We start from the raw sequence: 19,962 nt of genomic DNA, 5'->3' as shown, positions 1-19,962 counted from the left end.
CATAAGGTTTTATTATTGGATAATGCTTAATTCTATTCTATTATTGCTAATTCTTACTCTGCTTGTTTTTCAAATAAAACTTTATGATAGTTATTTGTAGAAGAAAGACAAGAATATATGGATACTGTCTGCAGTTTCAGCCATCCACTGGAACTTTTGGAAGATAGGTATTCCCTGCAAATATGAATGTATGGTGGGTGGCGAGTGATACCATATTTATTTGATTCAGACTCTGGCATTAGGACTAATAAAACCCATTGTCAAGGATTATTTTTGAGATAGTTACAAAATAGGCACCAGATATTGAGCGCACAAACAGTATAGTAAACGGACAAGAAATCATATTAACCAACTGATTTTTTTCTAAAAGTTCATCAAGAGGACAATTTAGGTGCGAGTTAAAGGTGGAACAAGAAACCCAGATGAAGAGTGACACAAGGAGCAAGAGCTGGAGAATTTATGCAGGAAAAAACTGTCGGTGCAGTAAATTGACAGGGAGAGGATTCAGAGCAGTTGCGGGGAGGGCTCTGGTTTTCTGTGGAGAGAAGAACTGAAAGGCTTTCCTAGACTGTGGCTAAGGAGAAAAAAAAAATCCCTAGAGCAAAACCAAATTAATTTCTAGGAAAAAGTATTCACAAAAGGAATGCATTGGGAGTAAGACTCGTATTGGAAAATTGAAAAGACTGATGCAGATTAAAGAGGGAAAAAAAAAATCTTTCAAGCACTTTTTTCCTCCTCCTCTAAATCCCTAATTAGCTCGGGGCTGCGGTGTGAACCCGCAGCAGTCGTGGGCGCGCACGAAGGCTCCGCCTCCTCGCAGGGCCCCGCCCACACCGCGGGGAAAGGGGCGGGGCCGCGCGCGCAGCCGGAACCTCGGAGAGGCGGCCGCGGCGCAGGCCGAGCCCGTTTCCCGGAAGGACGCTCGGGCCCGGTGCTCGGCCGCTCCGCGGAAGGCGTAGAACCCGGGCGGTGCTGCTGCACTTCCCGTCCTCTCGGGCTTCCCGGGAGCCCGAACCCCGCAGCGATGTCGGGGTTCAGCCCGGAGCTCATTGACTACCTGGAAGGGAAGATTTCCTTTGAAGAGTTCGAGAGGAGGCGAGAAGAGAGAAAAACCCGGGAGAAGAAAGTGAGCAGCTGCTAGGCCGGGTTGCTTGGCCCCGCCTGGTTGGTCCCGGGACCCCGGAGGGGGCTCGAGAAACCCAACCCCCCCGGAGCGCCCTCCCCTTTGGCCCGCATCTCCGGGCGCACTTTGCATCCCGGTCGGTGCCGAGCTGCAGAAAAACAACAACAACGTTTGCTCCCGCCAGAGAGCTTTGGTGTCGGTGATAGCCCTGGTCTCCTTTGTGAGCGAGTGTGTTTCTGAGGCCGCGGAAGGCGTGTTAAGGCTGCCCTGCGGAGTTGGGGGGAGGAGTTCGAAGCCCAGAGTGTCAGGTTCAGGTTCGAGCCAGGCCACCCTATCCTTTTTGTGATCTGGGGGTGGCCGCCTGAGTTATTTACACCTCCGTTTCTCTTCCAAGCTGCAAGGTTAGCAGCTCCGGTTGTTGTGAGCTCTAAAAAAAACGCAGATTTCCCACCTCCCACGACTTGGGGAGAAATATATGCACCTTAGCATCTGTTGACTTGAAGTCGTGGTGAAAACCACAGTCATTCACATAATTTTGAAATTAGTGAATTCTTGGCCAACTCATGTGACCCTGTTTATTTAAAGCCTCAGGTAAAATAGACATTGAATCAAGATACTTTATTTAAGTTCAGACTGAAAGATGTTCAGGCCCAAGGACCACTCTAGACATTTTCAAGTTTAAATTTAGATTTCACATTTATGTGTCCAGGACTCAAGTTTTATAGAACAAAACAACAAAAAATGAGGCCAATTACCTTATTTCGACTGGAACAAGCCAAATCTTTTTTTCATCATTGATTAATCTTCTGTCTCAGAGCCTTCAGGAAAAAGGGAAGTTTTCCACTGAAGAAAATCTAAACGACTCTGAAGTCCCGTCATCGTCAGGAATTGATTCAACCAGATCCCAGGACAAACATGTAAATGAAGGTATGCTAAGATCATTCGCTACAGGTACTAAACTTAGAAGTACCTAATGATTTAGGCTCATTAATAATGAGAAACATTCCGTCCTGTGACTGGTTGTCTGATTTATAAGGTGTATGGTGTTTGCTGTTTTATGCTGTTATTTCTTGAATTGGTGATGGTTTTGTGAGTTATAGTTCTGGAAAAGTGTTTCAAGTTAATAGCAGTGTTTGGTAGCCTTTCAAACGGTATTCTTTTTTTTTTTTATAATTTATTTATTTTTAATTAGAGAATCACCGTGAGGGTACAGTTACAGATTTATACACTTTTGTGCTTATACTTCCCTCATACAAAGTTCGGGAACCCATCCCTTTACCAGTGCCCATTCTCCACCACCCGTAAACCCAGCGTCCCTCCCACCCTCCCCACTCCCATCTCCCCCCCACCCCACCCTGCCACTGTGGCAGGGCATTCCCTTCTGTTCTCTCTCTCTAATTAGCTGTTGTGGTTTGCAATAAAGGTGTTGAGTGGCCGCTGTGCTCAGTCTCTAGCCCTCATTCAGCCCGCAACTCCCTTCCCCCACATGGCCTTCGACTACAATGTAGTTGGTGATCGCTTCTCTGAGTTGACCTTTCCCCGAAACGTGAGGCCAGCCTCGAAGCCATGGAGTCAACCTCCTGGTACTTATTTCTACAGTTCTTGGGTGTTAGTCTCCCACTCTGTTGTTCTATATACCATAGATGAGTGCAATCTTTCTATGTCTGTCTCTCTCTTTCTGACTCATTTCACTCAGCATGAAACTTTTCATGCCCATCCACTTAACTACAAAATTCTTGACCTCCTTTTTTCTAACAGCTGCATAGTATTCCATTGTATAGATGTACCAAAGTTTCCTCAACCAGTCATCCGTTCTGGGGCATTCGGGTTTTTTCCAGATTCTGGCTATTGTAAACAGTGCTGCGATGAACATACATGTGCAGATGTTGTTTCGATTGTACTTTTTTGCCTCTCTGGGATATATTCCCAGCAGTGGTATTGCTGGGTCAAATGGGAGCTCAACCTCTAGTTTTCTGAGAATCGTCCATACTGTTTTCCAAAAGGGCTGAACTAGCCGGCATTCCCACCAGCAGTGTAGAAGGGTCCCTTTCTCCCCACATCCTCTCCAACAGCGGTTGCTTTTGTTCTTTTGGATGTGTGCCAGTCTCTGTGGTGTGAGGTGGTATCTCATGGTTGTTTTGATCTGCGTCTCTCTGATGATTAGTGATGCAGAGCACTTTTTCATGTGCCTTTTGGCCATTCGTATTTCTTCCTTGGTAAAGTTTCTGTTCATTTCTTCGCCCCATTTTTTGATGGGGTTGGATGTTTTCTTCTTGTAGAGTTCAACCAGTGCTTTATATACCATTGATATCAACCCCTTATCTGATGGGTATTGTGTAAATATCCTTTCCCATTCTGTGGATAGTCTTTGGATTCTGGTCACTGTATCTCTTGCAGTGCAGAAGCTTTTTAGTTTAATGTAGTCCCATTTGTTGATCTCTGTTTTTACTAGATTGCTTAGTTCCGTGTCACCTTTGAAGATACCTTTATCTTCAATATCGTGGAGGGTTTCGCCAACCTTGTCTTCAATGTACCTTATGGTTTGTGGTCTAATGTTGAGGTCTTTAATCCATTTTGATCTGACTTTTGTGCATGGTGTCAGGTCAAGGTCTAAACCCATTTTTTTGCATGTGGTTGTCCAGTTGTGCCAGCACCATTTGTTAAAGAGGCTTTCCTTGCTCCACTTCACATCTCTTGCTCCCTTATCAAAGATTAGATGATCATACATTTGGGGTTGTGTGTAGGGATATTCCACCCTGTTCCATTGGTCTACGGCTCTGCCTTTGTTCCAGTACCATGCTGTTTTAATTGTTACTGCTTTGTAGTAAAGATTGAGGTTGGGGAGGGTGATGCCTCCCATCATCTTTTTCCCAAGAATTGTTTTAGCTATCCTTGGACATTTGTTATTCCATATGAATTTTAGGATTGCTTGATCCATTTCTTTGAAGAATGTCATGGGTATACTTATAGGGATCGCATTGAATCTGTATAATGCTTTAGGGAGTATTGCCATTTTGACAACATTGATTCTCCCTATCCATGAGCAGGGTATATGTTTCCATTTCCTCATGTCCTCTTTGATTTCATGGAGTAGCGTTTTGTAGTTTTCTTTGTAAAGGTCTTTTACTTCCTTGGTTAAGCTGATTCCGAGGTACTTGATTTTCTGGGGCACGATTGTGAATGGAATTGCCTTTTTCATGTCCCTTTCCTCTGCCTCATTGTTTGCATATATGAAGGCCATGGATTTTTGGGTATTGATTTTGTAGCCTGCAACTTTACTGTATAAGTCTATTGTTTCTAAGAGTTTCTTAGTAGAGGTTTTAGGCTTCTCTAGATATAGTATCATGTCGTCTGCAAATAGTGAGAGTTTGATTTCTTCCCTTCCTATCTGGATGCCCTTAATCTCTTTTTCTTGTCCAATAGCTATCGCAAGTACTTCCAGTACTATATTGAAGAGGAGTGGTGAGAGTGGGCATCCTTGTCTTGTGCCCGATCTCAGAGGAAAGCCCCTTAGTTTTTCCCCATTGAGGATTATGCTTGCCGTAGGCTTGTGATAGATGGCTTCGACTATCTTGAGGAAAGTTCCTCCAAACCCCATTTTGGCGAGGGTTTTCATCATGAAAGGATGTTGGATCTTGTCAAATGCTTTCTCTGCATCTATTGATATGATCATATGGTTTTTGTCTTTACTTTTGTTGATATGCTGGATTATGTTGATTGATTTCCGAATGTTAAACCATCCTTGCATCCCTGGGATGAATCCCACTTGGTTGTGATGTATGATCTTTTTGATGAGTTGTTGGATCCTATTTGCTAGTATTTTGTTGAGGATCTTCGCATCGGTGTTCATCAGGGAAATTGGTCTGTAATTTTCTGTCTTAGTGGTGTCTTTGTTTGCTTTTGGTATTAGGGAGATATGTGCTTCATAGAAACTGTTTGGGAGAGTTCCTGTTTTTTCAATTTCCTGGAAAAGTTTGAGGAAAACAGGCAATAGGTCTTCTTTAAATGTTTGGAAGAATTCGCCAGTGAAACCATCTGGGCCTGGGCTTTTGTTTTTGGGGAGGTTTTTGATTACAGTTTCAATTTCCTTAACATTGATGGGTCTATTCAGGTATTCCAGGTCTTCTTTCTTCAGTGTTGGGAGATTGTAGGAATCAAGGAATCCATCCATTTCTTTTAGGTTCTCCTTTTTTGTGGCGTAAAGACCTTCAAAGTAGTCTCTAATGATCTTTTGAATCTCACTGGTTTCTGTTATGATGTCCCACTTTTCATTTCTGATTCGATTTATTAGAGTTTTCTCTCTTTCTTTCTTTGTGAGTCTTGCTAGCGGTTTATCAATCTTATTTATTTTCTCAAAGAACCAACTCTTTGTTTCATTGATCTTTCGGATTTTTTTGGTTTCGATGTCATTAATTTCTGCTCTAATTTTTATTATTTCTTTCCTTCGGTCTGGTTTGGAGTCCTTTTTCTGGTCCTTTTCTAAGGTCTTGAGTCGTGAAGTCAAGCTATCTATGTGGGTCCTTTCTTCCTTCCTGAGGAATGCTTGGAGAGCTATAAATTTTCCCCTTAACACGGCTTTAGCTGCGTCCCATAGGTTTTGGTAGCTCGTGTCTTCATTCTCGTTAGTGTCTAAGTATCTTTTGATTTCTTCCTTGATTTCCTTCCTGACCCACTCATTGGCCAACATTGAATTGTTTAGTTTCCAGGTGTCAAACGGTATTCTTTTAATTCGTCTTTTTGGTAACTACTCCTAAATTGTAGTGAATTTTCTTCTGTACAATGTTGCCTCTAGATCATTATTTTAGTTACAATAGATTAAGAAAAAGGTCAAAATGAAAGACCAGTTGGACACAGGGAACCTCACACTTACATAGGTGTCTAGGTAACTGCTTAATACTAGGATTTTTCATCTCTGCTGTTTCAGACACTAATTTGGTTAGTATACCCAGAGTTAACTATTGTATCAAAGCCTAACTGATGATGTCTAAACAAATGAATTATTTTCCAGTGATTGGCATACCTTTCTAGTGAACAGTGTATATTAATATAGTTCATGGTATCCATTTACCCATGCCAATTAAAATGTAATTTCATTTATAAGGTCTAACAGAGGTATAATTAAACTCTTGTTCCAAGGGGGAATAGAAGCTGATTATTTCCTCTACACTGTAGCACTGTCATCCCGTTGTTAATCTAGTTGCTTGAGCGGGCACCAGTAATGTCTCCACTGTGAGACTTGTTACTGTACTTGGCATATCGAATATGCCAGGGTAGCTTGCCACTATAAACAAATAATCCTTTGTATAGAGAATACATTTATCATTTGAGTAGAAAACAAACAGATTTTATTTCTGCCTCCTCAGATCAAATAGGGAAAAAGGCAAAGAGGAGAAAATTGGATTTACATTCCTTCCTTTGCAAGGCAAATGCCTTACCTGCAGTACTGTCGCTCAGGCTCCAGGATGAAGTCTTTTTCTGTCTTTCTTTTTTAAAATTTTTTTTATTTTACAAAGTAGTTCACAATATTTCATTACATTTAATATTCAAACACCAATCCCACGACCATTACACCTTCCCACCACCATATTTCGGGTGTTTCCATCCCGAACCCCAATCCCTGCCCCAAAGCAGAACAGAAATAGTATATTTTGTATTGTTTGTTATGAAAAACTGCTAAAATACTACTAAAAAGTATCCTTAGAGGAAAGAGTGTGAAAATTGTTGTATTTCATCCAGGGACCATTAGGCCCTTCTCTCAGAGTTCACTAACATGTTGTTAGAGGTTGAACCTTGTGTGCTTTTATATACTGTCACTGTCACTGTCATCCCATTTCTTAACAATTTGCTCGAGCAGGCACCAGTAACATCTCCATTGTGAGACTTGCTGTTATTGTTTTTGGCATATCAAATATGCCACAGGTAGCTTGCCAGGCTCTGCCGTGGGAGCTAGATATTCTCGGTAGCTTGCGGGGCTCTCCGAGAGGGGCGGAGGAATCAAACCCAGGTTGGCCTCGTGCAAGGCAAATGCCCTAGCCGCTAGGCTATATGTATATTATCTTTGGCTAGCTCTCTTTTTGATCAAACCCTGATTTTCCTTCATTAATAACTATAATGTCACAAAGATTGGAGAAGGAAATTAACAAGGAAAGTGCAAAGAGAAAGACCAGGCTTGATGTTCAGACAGTTAAAAACCTTGGTCTTCAGAATAAGTGATATAGATAATAACTACATATACTACATATTTAGCAATAATATGAATGTATTTTACAGGAAGAAGGCAGAAATGATGCGGACAGGCATGGGTTGTTGATAATATAATTACATTTTTTTGTGGAGGGGATTTGTTGAGTTTTGAGGCTACACCTTACTGTGTTCAGGGATCACTTCTGATGGGCTGGGTAGGTCACTGTCAGAGTCACTGTCATCCCATTGTTTATCGATTTGCTTGAGGGCACCCGTAACGTCTTCATCGTGAGACTTGTTGTTGCTGTTCTTGACATATCAAATCCGCCACGGGTAGCTTGCCAGGCTCTGCCGTGCGGGTGGGATACTCTCAGCTTGCCAGGCCCTCCGAGAGGGACGGAGGAATAGAACCCGAGTAGGTACGGGACTTATATGTGGTGCCAGGGATCAAACCAAGTTGGCTGCATGTAAGACAACTACCTTCCCTGCTGTCCTATCACCCTAGCCCCTGACTTTATCTTTCTTTGGAAACAAATCATAAACATGACTCTAGAATAGAAACTCCCAGGGACTGGAGGGACGGTGCAGTGAGTAGGGTGTTTGCCTTGCACACCACCATCTGGTTTGATCTTCAGCATCCCGGAGTGATCGCTTAGTGTAGAGCCAGGATTAACGCCTGGACATTGCTGGGTGTGTCCCCAAAACCAAAACAACAAAAAGTCTCCCCCCAGGCTTAATGTTTGGTACGAAAGGGGGCAGAGGGGAGGTTAGAGAGAAGGAATTGTTCTTTACTTGGAGAATCATTGAAAAGGTTTTGTATTTCTTTTAAAAAAACATATTATGTATATAGTTCATATGGTATAAAAATTGCTGAAAGGGAAACTGTTTCTTTGGTATTTGTTGCTTTTCTGGGGGCCTACACCCAACATGCTTGGGGACCATGCAGTGCCAGGGATTTGGCTGCATGCAAGGCAAGCATCTTAACTCTAATACTATGTGTCAGGTTCCTTCAAGATTTGTTTAGTTTTGGTTTGGGGACAACACTGGTGTTGCTGGGAACTGAACCCGGGTCTTGAACTTGCAAACCGTGCTTTGCTATCTCTCCAGCTTTTGTGTATTTTTATGCAAGGTATATTAGGGGAAATTCTTTTTTAATTAAAAAATGGAGAAGTATAAGAGGTTCTTTTCCATTTCAATGGGGGAAAATTATTCAAGTTTTATTAAAAAAGTATAATGAAGAAAAAAAAGTGAAGAACCATGAAAGTTTGTGAAGCGACTATTCGTTGTCTTTGGACAGTGAAGAGGATTAAGGACACCTTTCTGAACTCTTTTATTCTTTCTCCTCACCAGAAGGCTTTGGTTCTAAGTAGCAATTAGTTTGAAGGTGAAAAGAAGAGTTGGTGATTTTTATGACTACATTGAACTTCCACAGAAGAGCCTGGCAAGCTCCCCATGGAGTATTCGATATGCCAAATACAGTAACAATAACAGGTCTTATTCCCCTGACCCTGAAAAGAGCCTCCAATCGTTGGCAAAAACGAGTAAGGAGAGGCTGCTAAAATATCAGGGTTGGGATGAATGGAAACATTACTGACGCCTGCTTGAGTAAATCGATGAACAATGGGATGACAGTGACAGTGTCATCTATAAGCATATATATCTATATATCTGTAAAATAAAAAATATATATTTATCTGTAAAATAAAAAATATATATGTAAAAAAATACATTTCCCTCTAAGATGGTTTTATCCCCATCAAATGTGTTGCGGTACTCTTGGAGTATGGCAGGGTGTGTGGTATGAAGTGTTTAGGAATAGGTTCACTTGTGGGTGAGGCTCAGCCCCAGCCTGAGGAGAGCAGCGTGAGCATGGCGGAGGTTGGGTTCTGGAGATTTTTGGCTGCTGGGGCTGGGTCCCTTTGGGCAGAGAGGGGTCCGACCTGCCCCCTCTTCAGGGTGCTCTGGGTGAAACAGCCTGGCACAGGGTAGGGAGGCACGGTTATGGTGAGTGTCATATTACTCTCCCTTCTGGGAGAGAAGGACATGCAATCTGGATGAAGTCTGAACAGTTTGTGGGTCTTTCCTGAAGTGTTCAGGGGAGCTCTTTCATCAATGGGACTTTCAGATTCAACTGTGGAAGCTGTCAGGATCCAGTGGGTGCCCGCCATTCCTCTTCCTCACATTGCTTCTAGAATGTAGCCAGCAAATCCACCCTAAAAAAAGTAGTTAATTAAATCCAGTTCAAGTTAGCCAAGTAGACATGAGTGGGTGGGTTAAATGATCCCATTTTTCTTTTTATCATGTAAAGCTTTCAATTTTGCACTGGCCCCCTTTGTCAACTTTTAAGTTTTTGTTTCTCTTCCCTTATACACTAGTTGGGACCCCCAGAAAAATGTTAAATGGATTGGAGATAGCATCCTTGTCTTATTCCCAGTAACTTAAATAATGATTCATTGTTAACTATGTTTGTGGGGGAAAAGTATGCACTCTTTAGCAAATTAAAGGTAATCTTCCATTCTTCATTAATAGTTATTAGGAGTAGGTATTTGATTTATCACATGCATCTTTGTCAAGATTACCATATGATTTTTTTCCTTTTTTCTGTTACTATAATAAACTTTATTAATAGGGCTTTATTTAACATGTTTTTATATTTTGGATGTTTAAAAATTTTTTAAGGTTACCCTTATGACTTAATATTTGCTGCTTAGGATATGTAGGATTTAAAAAAAAATTAGTTCTCCACAGACACTTTCCCAAAGAACCCAAAAAAGCATATGAAAAAGTGCCCACCATTACTCATGATTAGGGAAATGCAAATCAGAACAACTTTTTGATACCATTTCACACTAGTAGAATGGCTCATATAAAAAAATATGGAAACAGTCCCAGTGTTGATGGGATTATGGTGAGAAAGGAACCTTCATCTCTGTTGGTGGGAATGTCATCTGATTGAGCCTCCATGGAAAGCAAAATGGAGAGCTCTCCAAAAAAAAAAAAAAAAAGATACCACTTTTTGGTTTCTATCCCCCCAAAACACATAAACATTCATTCAAAAGGACATATGCTCACCACTGTTCTTCATTGCACTTAGTACAATAGCCAAGATATGCAAACAACCAAATGCCCAACTATGGATGAATGGATGAAGAATTGTGGTATATATACACAATGGAATACTATGCAACTCTATATAAGGAAAACCAAAATCATGCAGTTGCAGCAACGTGGAGGGAGCTAGAGTATATCATGCCAAGTGAAGTCAGAAGGAAAAGGATAAATACAGCGTGATCTCTCTCTCATACGTGAGAATTAAAGGTATACAGTTAAGTAACAACAAAGGGTCAAAGGCAACACAAATAGAAATGATTCACATAATATTGTTGGGGGAGGGGCTTTTTTTAAAGGAGAGGGTTTGAAAGGGAGGGCAGTTTGCTCTTGGGGAAAGGAGGTGGGTAGATTGGTGTTGAAATGGCAGACCATCACAGTATTGTAAATCACAGAACTTTGATTAAAAAAATGAAATAAATAAAATTTTACTTCTTAAATATTCCACTTTTTAATTACTACAATGTAGGTCACATGTTTAAAATAGTGTTAGCTTGTGTGGTTTGATATATAGTTACTGCACTTCTATAATGCTGCTGTATTCCTGAAATAGTCATTGTCACTGTAGCACTGTCATCCTGTTGCTCATCGATTTGCTCAAGCGGGCACCAGTAACGTCTCCATTGTGACACTTGTTGTTACTGTTTTTGGCATATCGAATATGCCACGGGTAGCTTGCCAGGCTCTGCCTTTTGGGAGAGATACTCTTGATAGCTTGTTGGGCTCTCCGAGAGGGACAGAGGAATCAAACCCAGGTTGGCCGTGTGCAAGGCAAATGCCCTACCCTCTGTGCTATGGCTCCAGTCCCCTGAAATAGTACTATTTAAATATTCTAATGACATAGTATTTTTGTATAAGTTACCTCATCCTATAAAGCAGATATTATTAACCTGTTTTTATAAATGAGGAAACAACATATGAAAAGACTCAGTCTTTTCTTAAAGGTTCCATAGTCAGCTGCAGGTGGAGAGGAGGTACGAAACCAAACAGCTTGGTCTAGAATCTTCATATTTGGCTGCTGTGCTCTAACATTTGGTTCTATACTGCCATTTAGCTTTTAAGTCTTCACCTTAATCATTATAATTTCTCTTTCTGTTCTTTGTGCTACTTCTGATTGCCATTTATTTATTTATCTATTTATTTTTATTGCTGGATTGGCCTGAAGAATGAAATAGCCATTTCTAGGGTAAAATATATTGCTCTCTGATAGATTTTGGGGGGAAGTGTTCATTTTTCTGTCTTTTATTTTCAAGTTTGGTGTTGCTGCAATAAAAAATTTATATTACATAAATTTTTACTGGGATTTTCTTTTGACTATTCTGTTTTAAAACTCTCCCCCCCCCCACATCCCATGCCCTTTTTGTGACTTCAGGAGAAACATCAGATGGCGTCAGTAAGTCAGTTCACAAGGTCTTTGCTTCCATGCTTGGAGAGAATGAAGAAGATGAAGAGGAAGAGGAAGAAGAGGAGGAGGAGGAGGAAGAAACACCTGAGCAACCCACTGCTGGCGATGTGTTTGTATTAGAGATGGTTCTCAATCGTGAGACCAAGAAAATGATGAAAGTAAATTCTTACTTCTTTTGGTATAGAAAGAAACAACATAAAGTGATAGTTGTAGAGAAAGAAAATTTCTAATTGTAAAGTAAAACACTCAAAAGAAATTAAGCCATTAGGAAATACTATGCAACATCTATTGTTACTGTTTCTTATGTCTCATTTTAGAGATTTACTTAGTATAAGCCTTGATTATTATATATATATCAGATTTTATATAGTTTATTGCTCAAATGTTTGTATTACAAACTTTATTTTGGTGTCTGGTGGGAAGTGGAGGGGTGGTGCACTAGCAAGGATCAAACCCCAGGGCCTCAGGTACGGAGGTTAGATTATTTACCTCTGAACCACATTACTGATGCAGAATTTTTTAGTCAAAGCATTTCTTACTTTTTTATTGTTTCATTTATTCCCCTTTTCTTTTGTTTTGATGGTGTGGGTTGCACATGCTAGCTTGCCATGCCTGCATTGTTGGTTGTGGTGCTTGCCATGCTTTGTAGTACTCTTTGGAGGTTGGAGTCTTGCACACATGCTTACTGAGGGACATGCACCTTGTAGCAGTGTCATGTACATTTGGGTTGCATTGCTCAGATGGTGTGCTTGGCTGCCATGCCCACATGTGTGCTCACTCACACTTGAGCAGTTTGCACACACGTGGTCATGGAATACCAGAATACCACTTTGTGTGGTGCTGGGAATCCCAAATAGCAGTTTCACTGGACTCCTGCTTTATGTGTATGGGGTGATACCAAGAATGGAACTTGCAGCTTCAGACTTATAAGGCTACGTTCATTCTAGATAGATAGATAGATGTTTTTGATAGATAAATTTGAAATAGGAGGGCCTTCAGTAAATTATATTAGATTAAGTCTCCTAAAATAGAATTCCATTTTGCAGCATTCATTGCCACGTTGATTTTTATTCTGATTTGCAATTTAGTATTTCTTGACCATTTTAGAATTTGCTTTCTTGATGTATTTTACTATGCTTTGAGCTTTCTACTGTAGCAAGAAAAATTTTTTTAAAGAAAAATTTCAGTGTCATTATCATCCATATTAATGTGGTTGGAACTAAAATTTAAAACATTATTATATTTTAATCTGGATGTTATTTTCATTCTATACAGGAAAAAAGGCCTCGGAGTAAACTACCCAGGGCTCTGAGAGGTCTTATGGGTGAAGCCAACATTCGTTTTGCTCGAGGAGAACACGAAGAGGCAATATTAATGTGCATGGAAATTATAAGACAAGGTATTTTCAGTGTAACTATGATAATAGTTTAATCATCTGATTTTTCCAACAAATGGAGAAACACTAACCTGCTATGTGGGAAATACGTTCAGTCAGATGTGGTTGTGACAATAGCAATAGCCTACTTTCCTTAAGTAGTAGTTGTAATCAAAATAAAAATCAAACTGTCTTTCATATTTACAGACATCTTTAGTCTGTTCCCATGTTTTATTTGCTTGTTTTTATATTCACTTGAGGGAGCATTTTCAGCAGTGTTTGGGGGCCCTGTGATGCCTGCCACACATCATCCCAGTGCTTCACACTTACAAAGCCTGTGCCCTGCCACTTGAACCACATCCCTAGGCTTTTACTTGCTTCTCTCTCTCTCTCTCTCTCTCTCTCTCTCTCTCTCTCTCTCTCTCTCTCTCTCTCTCTCTCTCTCTCTCTCTCTCCTCTCCTCTCCTCTCCTCTCCCTCCTCTCCTCTCTTCTCTCTCCCTCTCTCCTCCTATTGGTTTATCTTAGGGATTTTAAATTTTTGTATTGTCTGTCTTTTTGTTTAGTTTTGTTTTGGCTTTATATATATATATATATACTCAGGCTGTCTAGTACTCATTTCGGTGCTTGGGGGACCATATGGGATACTGGGGATAGAACCCAGGTCAGCCACATGCATGGCAAATGCTCTCTCCACTGTACTATCATGTGTCTGTCTTTTTATTTTAGAACATTTTGGGGTCGCCCTTGTGGTGCTTAGAGACCATGTGGGTATCAGGGACTGAACTCAGGACCTTCCACATGTAAGCAGGTGCTTCACCACTTGAATTATCTCTCCAGCCCATCTTTTTAAATATCGAAAATATGCATCGTTCAGATCACTTGAAGATACTCTTTCCCCCTCCTTGCGCCCCCCCACCCCTCCCGCACACTTTCCTATCCCCGTTTTCTCGTTTTTCTAACCAAGTAGATTGTTTTAAGCCAATGTTTTGGTAAGTTATATCATTTATGCTTATCTTCTTTTACACTCCCAGGTTTGGGGTAGTTGAAATATATCTTCAGAGGTGATTGTGACCAGTCATGTGTAACTCATATGTAGTTATATGCATAAGTTTTTCTGATGTGTTACCAAATGATATCCTAGATAGTGATCTGTGGAGTTTTAATTACTGAGTTTTTTATTTATCCTGTAAACATTCTGGTATTCATTTCCAAGCATAGAATATTGAAAAAGAGTACATTCTTTGGTTATTCATCAGGATAATTGAGGCCTCTAATTTTTCTTTTTCAGCTTTTTAGGAATAAAATTGACTAAACCTTTCTGTGAGATGTTTTGCTTAGCTCCTATTTTCCAATCTTAATCTGCTTCCATATGTCAGTTTATAATTTTTTTACAATTTTTAAAAATATATCGGGGCTGGGGCAGTTGCACAGCGGGTAGGGCATTTGCCTTGCACGCTGCTAACCTGGGTTCGATTCCCAGCATCCCATATGGTCCCTTGAGCACTGCCAGGATTACTCCTGAGTGCAGAGCCAGGAGTAACCCCTAGCATCACTGGGTGTGACCCAAAAAGCAAAAGAAAAAAAACCAAAAAAATACCATAATCTAAGAACTTTATTTTGGTACGTTTCATCTGTGTGAAATTAATTATTCACTTAATTTTCTGCTTTGGCGACCTCTACCCATTCATTTCATACTTCAGTCATGAAACATCAGTTTCAACAATGTGGCTGATGCCTATTAGGTTAAATTTGCTCAGTTATTCAGCCATGGTTAACCTTAACAAAAGGAAATTTTTATAAAGGGGATATGGTAGAGAGTAGGGTTTTGTTTCTCATGAGTTTTCCCAAAGTATTTTTGTGTTTTTCCCAAAGTATTTAACGAGTAATACTTTGAGAAAAGAATGCTCTTTTCAGTGTCAAAAGTATGGAATGTTCAAGTTAAAAGCATATAGTCTAGTATCGTTTCTAAATTTTACTTATTTGTATTGCTTTGCTAGAGTTAGAGTATAAAACAGTTGAATCCATGTTTGAGCTATGCAATTAACATTTAGCTCAGCCACTTTTTTAAATCGGTGGAATATGTTTTTTTGTTATAGCTCCTCTGGCTTATGAGCCATTCTCTACTCTTGCTGTGCTCTATGAGGACCAAGGTGACATGGAGAAATCACTGCAATTTGAGTTGATTGCTGCACATTTAAACCCCAGTGACACAGAAAAATGGGTTAGATTGGCAGAAATGTCTATGGAACAAGACAATATTAAGCAAGCTATTTTTTGCTATACAAAAGGTAATTAAAATATTTTTACCATATTTGTTTGGTAAAAAATGTTACATATAATAGGTTTGTTTTCTTTTTGATAATTGTACCTGATACTCTGTGGTATGTTGGTTAAGCTGAAATACATAATATTTTATTATATCTGACATGTACTTATGGTTTCTCTCTGGTTGATATTTATTAGTAATCTTATTTATATTATGAATTAATACATCATAGAGTTGGTAGACAAATAGTACTTTTAGTCTTCTACCAAATTAGTGATAATTCTAAGCTGTTTCTTGAGGATAAGCCACTCAGAAGATAAACCAAATGAAGACTAACATGGAGTTTCAGAGTATAAATTATACTGGATCTGTCCTAGTTCAGAGTTCCTGTGAAGATGGATTTAACTCTCTTGGTTCCATTAAAAACTCTGGGACTAGAGCGGGTAGGGCGTTTGCCTTGCACGTGGCCGACCTGGGTTCGATTCCCAGCATCTCATAAGATCCCCTGAATACCACCAGGGTTAATTTCTGAGTGCAGAGCCAGGAATGACCCCTATGCATCATCGGGTGTGACCCAAAAAGAAAAAAAAAAAACACCTCAAATTAGAGTGTGTATTAAATTTCCTAAAAAAAGAATGTCATACCCAGGTATGGACCCCTTTTCATTATCAATTCATTCATAATTTATATTTTCTTTTTAGCTCTTAAATCTGAACCTACTAATGTCCATTTTCTGTGGGAGCGATCAAGCCTCTATGAACAGATGGGAGATCATAAAATGGCAATGGATGGTTATAGGCGAACTTTAAACCTTTTGGCTCCCTCTGATGGAGAACGTTTTATGCAATTAGCTAGAGAAATGGCAAAGTAAGTTTGGAATGATGTATATAATTTTGCTGTAGTTCAAGAGAGTGTTTCGTATTTTATATTATGCTTAAACATAGAGATTTCCTCCCTCCTTCCCTGCCTCCCCTACTTCCTCCCTCCCTTCCTTCCTTCTCTCTCTAGTGCCAGGTATTGACCCAGGTCTTATGCATGCAAGTTTTGTGCTTTGCCACTATGCCATATCCCTGGCATGAAGGTTTTTTTTTTAAAACTTTATTTCTCTTCTGTTTTCAAGTCAAGCTTTAAAATTTTTTTCTATACTATCTTTCAAATGTTCATAAACTAAAAGAGGCATGTTCTGAACGAATAATTAAGTCCCCAGGTTTGCATAACTTAGTTGAAGTAATATACATTTATAATATTTTTAATTTATTTATTCAAGATGTGTTAATGAAATGTTTGTGATCTAGGATTTCCTATATCTTTTTACCTTCCTTTTTACCTTCAGCTGGTATTAACATTTTTAAGACAAATTTTTTTCTTTATAGTTGGCACATGCTAATGCATTATATATTTCTCAGTATGGTGAATTTTTTTTTAATTTATTTATTTTTAATTAGTGAATCACTGTGAGGGTACAGTTACAGATTTATACACTTTTGTGCTTATGCTTCCCTCATACAAAGTTCGGGACCCCATCCCTTCAACAGTGCCCATACTCCACCACCAGTAAACCCAGCATCCCTCCCACCCTCCCCAATCCCATCTCCCCCCCACCCCACCCTGCCACTGTGGCAGAGCATCCCCTTCTGTTCTCTCTCTCTAATTAGCTGTTGAGGTTTGCAATAAAGGTGTTGAGTGGCCACTGTGCTCAGTCTCTAGCCCTCATTCAGCCCGAAACTCCCTTCCCCCACATGGCCTTCAACTACATTATAGTTGGTGATCCCTTCTCTGAGTTGCCCTTTCCCCAGAATGTGAGGTCAGTCTCCAAGCCATGGAGTCAACCTCCTGGTACTTATTTCTACGATTCTTGGGTGTTAGTCTCCCACTCTGTTATTCTACATGCCATAGATGAGTGCAATCTTTCTATGTCTGTCTCTCTCTTTCTGACTCATTTCACTTAGCATGAAACTTTTCATGCCGATCCACTTGAATGCAAAATTCATGACCTCCTTTTTTTCTGACAGCTGCATAGTATTCCATTGTATAGATGTACCAAAGTTTCCTCAACCAGTCATCCGTTCTAGGGCATTCGGGTTTTTTCCAGATTCTGGCTATTGTAAACAGTGCTGCAATGAACATACATGTGCAGATGTTGTTTTGATTATACTTTTTTGCATCTCTGGGATATATTCCCAGCAGTGGTATTGCTGGGTCAAATGGGAGCTCAACCTCTAGTTTTTTGAGAATCGTCCATATTGTTTTCCAGAAGGGCTGAACCAGTCGGCATTCCCACCAGCAGTGTAGAAGGGTCCCTTTCTCCCCACATCCTCTCCAACAGCGGTTGCTTTTGTTCTTTTGGATGTGTGCTAGTCTCTGTGGTGTGAGGTGGTATCTCGTGGTTGTTTTGATCTGCATCTCTCTGATGATTAGTGATGTAGAGCACTTTTTCATGTGCCTTTTGGAGTATGGTGAATTTTTTGTACCACCCCAGTGATGCCCAGGAGTTACTCCTGGCTCTACACTCGGGAATTCAGGAATTACTTCTAGCAGTACTTTGGTGACCATATGGGATGCCAGGAATCAATCCCAGGTTGGCTGCATGCTGGGCAAATGCCCTACCTGCTGTACTAAGACTTTGGCCCTAATGCATTATATATTTTTTAAAATTTCAATTTAATTTTTGCTTTTGGGACCACACCCAGTGATGCTCAGGAGTTCCTTTTGACTCTGCTCTGGGGGTGCATGCAGGACCATATGGGATGCCAGGGATTGAACCTGCAAAGCAAGTGCCCTACCCGCTGTACTGTCTGCCCAGCACAAATGCATTCTTTTTTTTATTTAATATATGCCCTACTGCATTTACTTCTCTCATACTTCTCATATGTCTGCTTGTACAGAAAAAGTAAGCTAAGTATTGTCTTGTAGTATACTTTATGTTCTAGAGTCATATAACTGGGCTGGATGATGAGGGAGAGTAGGCTTATTTAGATTATTCAGGAACAGATTTTATAATGCAGATGATTTTTCATAAAGGGAGATATGGGAAAGAGAATTGAGGAGATTTGTGTGATAGTGATTGTAATGTTGGACCATGGAGAAGGCGAGTGAGGACTGAAAAGATTCAGAGACTAAAAGTGTGGCAGGGTCAGTGCTTCATAGATTCCATTGACGTAGAAGAGTGGCTGGTGTTGCATTAGGGAAGGTGGTTTTTGGAATGTGAAATGCTTGACATTGTGATACTGCACAATTTCCTCTGGATCATTTCTGATTAACTTCTCATTATTTTCCATTTCCTCCCTTCACCCACCACCCCACTTTTCTTGTTAATTTTTTTGTAATGGCTTGCACACAAATCTGATTGTGGTGCTGGCATTTTCAGGTGTGGTTCTTGCCATTTTCAGATTGTGGTGTTTGCATATTTGGCTGTGATGCTTACCAAAGCTTGCACTTTGATTGCTTGAACACCAGGAATCATTTAGGCACATAATTATGGGTGTAGTTGTGCCAGGGTTCTCTGCAGTGCTCACACATGCTTGTTAGGGTTGCAATTCCTAATCATGGAACTTTCCGGATGTTTATAGCTGCAAATGTTTATAGCTGCGGTGCTCTCTAGGGGTCATACACCTCTTTGTGGCGCTTACACTTGGCTGTAGTGCAGCCAAGAATCCTGAGTAGCAGAGTTGCCAGGACTGCATGTGTGACCCAGAGATTTATGCTTTTTGAGTGAGCTTGCTATACTGGTGCTTTAAGCCACTGTGCTATTCCTCCAGTCCAAACTGAATTGCGTTCTTCTGTCGACCCACTTCAACCCTCCCACCCGTCATACTCAGGGCCTCATTTGTGCAGAATCTTCTCTCTGTCACAACCACAGTCCCAGCCCCAATTTCTGTTTCCAAATTTTAAAAAAAATTATTAAAATAATCATGAAATAATCATGAGCTTAAGCATGGCAATGAATTTTATAATCTGAATTAAGTATTCATTTTGCAATTTGTTTTTTAGGAGTTATTATGAAGCCAATGATGTTACGTCAGCTATTAACATAATTGAAGAAGCTTTCTCTAAACACCAGGGCCTAGTCTCCAAGGAAGATGTTAACATAGCAGCTGAGCTATACATTTCTAACAAACAATATGACAAAGCTTTGGAGGTAGGAATGCTCTTAGATTTTGAACATATTTCTGTGTTCTAGAAAGTCTCAAAAATTAAAATTCCTCATTTACATGTACTACTTTATGCTAAATTACTTAAAGTCTGTATGAAAACATTTCTAGATTCTATAGTAATTCTCTAAAATATAAAGCATAGCTATCACAATGAAAGAAATGTCTGTCCTCATAAGATACTCCCTACCCATTCTCCAGGAGTACTATACCACATTTGATGGGGTTCAAATAGTTGGCAACCAGTCTTAGAGGGAAATATATGTATTCCCTCTATACATACATACGTATATATATATATATATATATATATATATATATTCCGAAAAGGAATCAGCACAATCAACCAT

The 19,962-nt window shown here is 40.0% G+C and overlaps 1 protein-coding gene across 1 annotated transcript in view; it reads left to right on the top strand.

Annotated features, from left to right (window-relative positions):
• Positions 1 to 905: 905 nt before the first annotated feature.
• Positions 906 to 19,962, top strand: part of GTF3C3 (general transcription factor IIIC subunit 3) — a 51,495-nt gene continuing 32,438 nt past the window's right edge. The window contains exons 1-7 of the mRNA XM_055122833.1: positions 906 to 1,126; positions 1,939 to 2,050; positions 11,787 to 11,977; positions 13,095 to 13,218; positions 15,292 to 15,483; positions 16,163 to 16,328; positions 19,452 to 19,599. Coding sequence (XP_054978808.1) covers positions 1,025 to 1,126; positions 1,939 to 2,050; positions 11,787 to 11,977; positions 13,095 to 13,218; positions 15,292 to 15,483; positions 16,163 to 16,328; positions 19,452 to 19,599 — 1,035 coding nt within the window. The 5' untranslated portion in view covers positions 906 to 1,024. The remainder of the gene's footprint in view (positions 1,127 to 1,938; positions 2,051 to 11,786; positions 11,978 to 13,094; positions 13,219 to 15,291; positions 15,484 to 16,162; positions 16,329 to 19,451; positions 19,600 to 19,962) is intronic.

Source organism: Sorex araneus, chromosome X, assembly GCF_027595985.1.
Source record: "Sorex araneus isolate mSorAra2 chromosome X, mSorAra2.pri, whole genome shotgun sequence".
Classification (NCBI taxonomy): Eukaryota; Metazoa; Chordata; class Mammalia; order Eulipotyphla; family Soricidae; genus Sorex; species Sorex araneus.
This window is presented reverse-complemented; position numbering and strand designations above follow the sequence as displayed.